Source organism: Branchiostoma belcheri, unplaced genomic scaffold (assembly GCF_001625305.1).
Source record: "Branchiostoma belcheri isolate BF01 breed outbred unplaced genomic scaffold, Haploidv18h27 scaffold66, whole genome shotgun sequence".
In the NCBI taxonomy this organism is placed as follows: domain Eukaryota; kingdom Metazoa; phylum Chordata; class Leptocardii; order Amphioxiformes; family Branchiostomatidae; genus Branchiostoma; species Branchiostoma belcheri.
The window spans coordinates 429,941-435,600 of record NW_017804309.1 but is presented as its reverse complement, the minus strand read 5'-3'; the positions used below and the strand labels follow the sequence as shown (position 1 = coordinate 435,600).

At 41.3% G+C, this 5,660-nt stretch overlaps 2 protein-coding genes across 2 annotated transcripts in view; one reads left to right on the top strand and one right to left on the bottom strand.

Annotated features, from left to right (window-relative positions):
• The window catches only part of LOC109483735 (poly(A) polymerase beta-like), a 15,245-nt gene extending 10,736 nt beyond the window's left edge, over positions 1-4,509 (bottom strand). Inside the window, exons 1-10 of the mRNA XM_019786806.1 lie at positions 4,368-4,509; positions 2,650-2,814; positions 2,050-2,116; positions 1,836-1,917; positions 1,532-1,641; positions 1,316-1,369; positions 976-1,087; positions 676-765; positions 297-435; positions 59-134 (exon numbers count right to left, since the gene is read on the bottom strand). Of these exons, the coding sequence (XP_019642365.1) occupies positions 59-134; positions 297-435; positions 676-765; positions 976-1,087; positions 1,316-1,369; positions 1,532-1,641; positions 1,836-1,917; positions 2,050-2,116; positions 2,650-2,814; positions 4,368-4,384 (912 nt within the window). The 5' untranslated portion in view covers positions 4,385-4,509. The remainder of the gene's footprint in view (positions 1-58; positions 135-296; positions 436-675; positions 766-975; positions 1,088-1,315; positions 1,370-1,531; positions 1,642-1,835; positions 1,918-2,049; positions 2,117-2,649; positions 2,815-4,367) is intronic.
• Positions 4,510-4,682: 173 nt separating this feature from the next.
• Positions 4,683-5,660, top strand: part of LOC109483731 (seipin-like) — an 8,242-nt gene continuing 7,264 nt past the window's right edge. The window contains 1 exon segment of the mRNA XM_019786802.1: positions 4,683-5,134. Coding sequence (XP_019642361.1) covers positions 4,875-5,134 — 260 coding nt within the window. The 5' untranslated portion in view covers positions 4,683-4,874.

Genomic DNA, 5,660 nt, shown 5'->3' with positions numbered 1-5,660 from the left:
GGTACTTGTTTTATGAAATGGGAAAACAGGAATTGAAGCAGAGGAAAACTGGACTTACTCTTGGGTCCCAGACTTGGAACCCCAGTCTGTTGTTCTCATCTATCTGCTTCAGCAAAACTGGCTGTGGCCACTCCCTATAATAAGAGAACACAGGTAATGAGTCTTTTATAAATGCCTGTTTAGCAACATCAGGATTAGTAATGGTCACAAAGCATTCTGATACATACAACCTTTGAATGACAAGTTAAAATTACACATAACATTACAATATTGAACATTTTGAATAAGGCACTTACCACCTGGAAAAGACTAGAAAGAACTTGTGGATAAGGGTAGAAGCGATGGCATTCGGGTACAGCTGGCAGGTCCTGGCCACCAGCATGGCCCAGGAGACTCCACCCAGGAAACCCAGCACGTTGGAGTATACCCCTCTTCCTGTGGACAGACAGGAACAGGAAACACATGAAGGTACATTATGTTTAAGAAAAATGACCAGGTAAGTACTGACTGCTGCCTGACACTTGGGTCTTGGGAGATGGGATAAAGTCTGATACAGTAGAGAGGGGTAGCCAAGAGTCTGGACTATAACTTATGAGCAATGTCCCTTTATTCCATGTTTTAAATCAGAACAGTTTCACCCACTTTTCACCCAAGTAAGAATGATGAAGAACTCACTCTTGGCCCAGAGCTTGATTGCCCTAAGAGCCAGGCGGAAGTTTTCCCTGTTGGGCACCAGATGGAGCATCTCATCAGTAACCCTACAACCTGGAAAGACACATAGATCAACAGGAATAAATAAACATGACATCATGCATTATATACATGTCAACAAACACTGGACCTGTGCACAGCTTCTGGATTCAAACTAAGGAATTTCCTAAAAGTCATCAACATTGAAATAAACATCAAATCCTGGCTGAAGTTGTGTGTTTCTTTAAGAACAATCTTGACAACAAACTTGACCTTATGACCTACCATTTAGACTCCTCACACATCTCTGGTCCAGGTTCTTAAGGAGGACCTCCTCCCGAAGGTCCTGGTCCTCAGGAATTTGAGGTAACGCCAGTCGAGCAAACAGGATATCAAGCTAAAACAGATAGAAAAAAAACAAAAACATTCATATTGAAATTAATCAATAATGTATGGAGATATTTTGTTAAAGTTTTCTGCAATACATGGTTCATAATACTGAGCCTTTATTCTTCTATATAGCCAAGTTAGAAGCTACTAACTCATATTTTCTACAACCCCAAGAAATTTTTTGCAAAGTGCAGGTGGGTATTTTTAGTAAGCCATTCAATAAACAATGTCTTACCTCTACACCATCAAAGTCTAGTTTGATAACAGGAACAAACGCTTCTTCAACACCCTGAAACAAAGATGATCATAAAGTGAGTACTTCTGAAACAAAACTTTTACTCAAGTCAACCCTAATGCAACACAAGCTATATTCTTTTCACAATTATTCAGTATACAACTAAAGAAGCAACACAGAAGTAATGTACAACTGTAAGAACACTGCTCAGCTCACCCTTATATCTGTAGTTTCCTTCTGGTCTTTGAGGATTTCATAGAATGATGAAAAGAAATCTGATCGGTCGACATGACGAGGAGCTACACACAGGGTATCAATATCAGCACCTGGAGCAAAATTACAGTTAACAATGTTTTATACAAATATATTGTACATCAAACTAAAACCTACATGTATGTAAAGAGGAGGCAGACAAAGGTAAGTCACACAAGGAAAGTCTGATAAAAGTCATGTCAATGTAACACATCCAAATGATGACCGTATGACTATTACAAATTCTAAGAACAGTTATCAGTCTGACCTGCTCCATGGACCCCCAGCCTGTAGGAACCAAATGTGTAGATTTTCCCTCCCACTGTCTCAGCTATTGCAGGTGGCATGTTCTACAATAGACAAGAAACAAATACATGAACAATACATTATTACTGTACATACATGTGGTAAACAGCAGATGAATGAATGAATACTACGTACTTCATACATGTATACAAGCATAATCTGGAAATGATGCTTACCTTGGCTAGACTGACTTGTTTTATCCACTCCTTTACTAGTTTGTTCAACTTCCCCAAGACCACCATTCTGTAACATAAAGTGGTGACATGTGACCATGTGTAACAACATATCATAAACATTAGACACAAACACTCTTTCATTCAATGTAGCTGTTCCTGTAAACTGTCATGGAAAATACTAAGCTTTTACTACATCAGTTTTACTTAAGCAATATACCTCCTCCATCCTGACAAAACGATGTCTGTGCTAGTCAACCAAGCCCTAATAACTGTTAACCACTTGGAAAAAATGAAGCAAACGCTACTAACTAGGAGTGGGACAAACAAGTAAAATACACAAGTATTCTAACAAACTTAAGTATTCTAAATAATGCCAGTGGAAATACTTGCAAAGACAGTCCTACACTGGCTGCCCAACAATGGAAAAAGAAAGGGGAGACGACCAAAACTCCCATGGAAAACATGTGACACATCTGGAACACCTGGATGTTAGTTACCCCTGGTCCAGTCCAGAGCCACCCTTTTTGCCCTAAGTACCGCTACTGCAAACAGGCATGGGGGTCTAAGTAAGATCTAGATCTCATTGCTGTGTGTACTTACCTATGGGTGAGCCCCTCTTCTGTGTCAAACACATTGTAAGGCTTGAGTGTGTTCACCAGCTTCACGTTAAGGTCGATGTCAAACTTGGTGGGTTCTGACAGACTGATGGGAGATGTTATACCAGGGTACTTCCTGGGGGTTTGACTGTCCCCAGCTTCTTTACCACTGCAGAGAAAAAGTAAAACAGGCACAGGTAAATATTCACCTTGAGCCAGTAGGTATCCTCTGAGTACCTTCAGTGGACCTCACTTCAAGATCGCCGAATGCGATCAAGGCTGATCAACTTCTACAAGTACCACAATGGCTCACTGATTATTAACTGCTGATCAAAACCCACCCCCAGCTGTTTAAAACCGACACGACTCAACCACTCTGCAGCATATCAGCTGCCCAGATGCAGGACTCTCTATAGAGAGAGATCCTTTTTCCCACGTACAATCAGGGAATGGAATAGCTTGCCGGCTGACACTGCCCTCAGTAACAACTTAGAGGGCTTTAAGTCCAAATTGTAACCCCCTGAAACCCCCACTTCCTCAGTACATTTTCCCCATCCCCCCCTTGCGCAGTATACCCGACACGGCGACATAATCTTTGGCAAGTCGAAGGCGGTTGCCTATGGAAAGAAGAAGAAGAGTAACGACTAGTCTACTAACGAGGTTGTGTTGTGGGACAGCAGGAACAGTTGGTAAAATACATTAACAACTGCTACATGATGTTCCATTTCCAAAATGTGTTCATCAACTTCAAACGGAGGATGAGATGAGGTGGGCATGGTGGCTTTGAAAAGGTGCACTTAGGTGCACCTGTTCCACCATGCCCTCCATGTATATTATGTATGTGGTTAATTGTAATAAATAAATAAATAAAATAAAATACTGATCTGAACAGAAAAGTTTTGAGTCACACGTTTCAAGGCGAAACGTGATTCACCCACCATAACTGTCCAAACTCTATTTTCTAGCTGGCTGTTTATACTATATAGCCATAAAGACTATAATTATCCTTTAATTAAACTTTTCCAATGCAGAAAGGTAGTGGTATCGACATTGCATAATTTCTTCATACATCTACATAGATATGCAAATATTATCTGTGAATAACTTTGCCAGGCTGTTGAATATGAACAGAACAAATTACTTGTGGAGTAATGATGAACAAGGAAGGAGGAAATACTAGTACATAAGAATGTTTGTTCTTTACTTATGTAAGCAAGGACATTATACACAGATAATGTCCTTGATGTAAGCTATATGAAACATATGATTCTCTTGGCCAAGCTAACCTCACAGGTAAACAAGGTGAAAGGGTCACAGTGTAAAAGGCAAGGACTTCAAACGTCCTTGGAGAGGAAAAACAACTCATATGACGCCATTGGGGCCCTGACACCAAGCAACACTTCACACATAAATTTGCTGACGATGACGCGCATGCCTTGGCTGTTGTTTCCATGCAAAACGAGTCACATGGCCTTGAGTCAGAAGTACCCCGAGTTGGGACATGGTGACTTCATGCATATCTGTGTACTTTGAGATCATTCACATTTCTCATCATACAGAATTACACAGTCTGCACAGAACAAAGCAAAAACACGGCCAGAGTCATTTCTCACATCGCTTTGTTTGGAGCGCCATTTTCAAAACTCACTTCTCATTCCCTACTTTACGGAAGTAAGAGCACACCCGAAGCGGGTTACATGAGGACAAGAAGAGGCTACGTACCTTGCCATAGTGGCCATCGTGGTATCCCGGGGAAAAGGGTGCAATTTAGCTGACCATTTCCTTAAAATTTGTCCGAATTACGGAGTGGGAAAATGGCGGTCTGTCTTCCGGAAAAACTTGGAGTGTGAATGAAGTCTCGTTTGGACCACGTGACCAAATAGCTCCATGTCCTTTTTCTCTGCCAGAATCCCACTAAATAGTAATATACTTCATTTACATACAGCTATAGGAACATATGGTTATAGTTATACGTAATTTTGATCTTAACATACTTTTTAGGCAAGTTCCCAGAAGAAAATATGAATCTCGTCAAGTACGAGATTTTACGAGATTTACTTTTGACCCTGAAGAATCTGAGCAATGCACACTGGGAAAATATTGGGCATGAGATTCGAACCTTCGGAGTGGTACACCAACGTGTTTCGGTCAATTTCTCGTCTTTTTCTCGGTGATACGACCGGCGTTATCAGAAGAGTAAATACCAGAATATGTCATTTACGTAGTTGAATGTTTAACGGGGCGACACAAGGCGAAATGGCGGGTCCAACCGCCGTGGAGATGATACAACACCCCTCCCTGTTTTTGCGATGGATGCAAAGTGCATCGGGGAAGCTGCTTATCAAGTTTAAATACACGGCACTTCGAGGTTTCATCTTATTCCTGCTCCTGCTGCTAGTCTTCTGGATCTCCGTCTTCCTGTACGGAAGCTTCTACTATGCCTACATGCCAACGGTGTCCCACGTCCGGCCTGTGTACTTACAATTCAGGTGAAGAATGTTTGTTGTTACACAAGACAGGAAGTCACTCTGATGTTATCTAGCCCCAAGGGATGTTTTAGACGGATCATGCCCAGATGGAGCTGCCCAGTATGGAAGAGAAATAGAGAGAACAGAAACATGCAGCTGCGAGAGAAAAGAAGTATAATATATATAGGTTTTGAAAATAAGTAATGTCACATGATCCTCAATGTTTTAGAATGCAATTAATAGTAGCTGATTAGACTGACATGTATTTTTTTTTGTCTCTACAGCACCGACTGTGACAGTGTCAACTCACAGCAGGCTCGTCTCTGCTCCTTCCCATCAGCCAATGTCTCCTTCACCAGAGACCCAAGGAGAGATCCTAGAGAGAAGGTAAATATAAACTATGAATGGCACCCGGGCCTGTAAGTTTGTCCAAAAGGGCTGAAAACTACAATGTCAACTGGATCAACCACATATTTTCAATGTAGATTTGCATTTTGAGAACTTCTACATGCCGGACAATTCAGCACCAATCAAATCAGGTTGACAG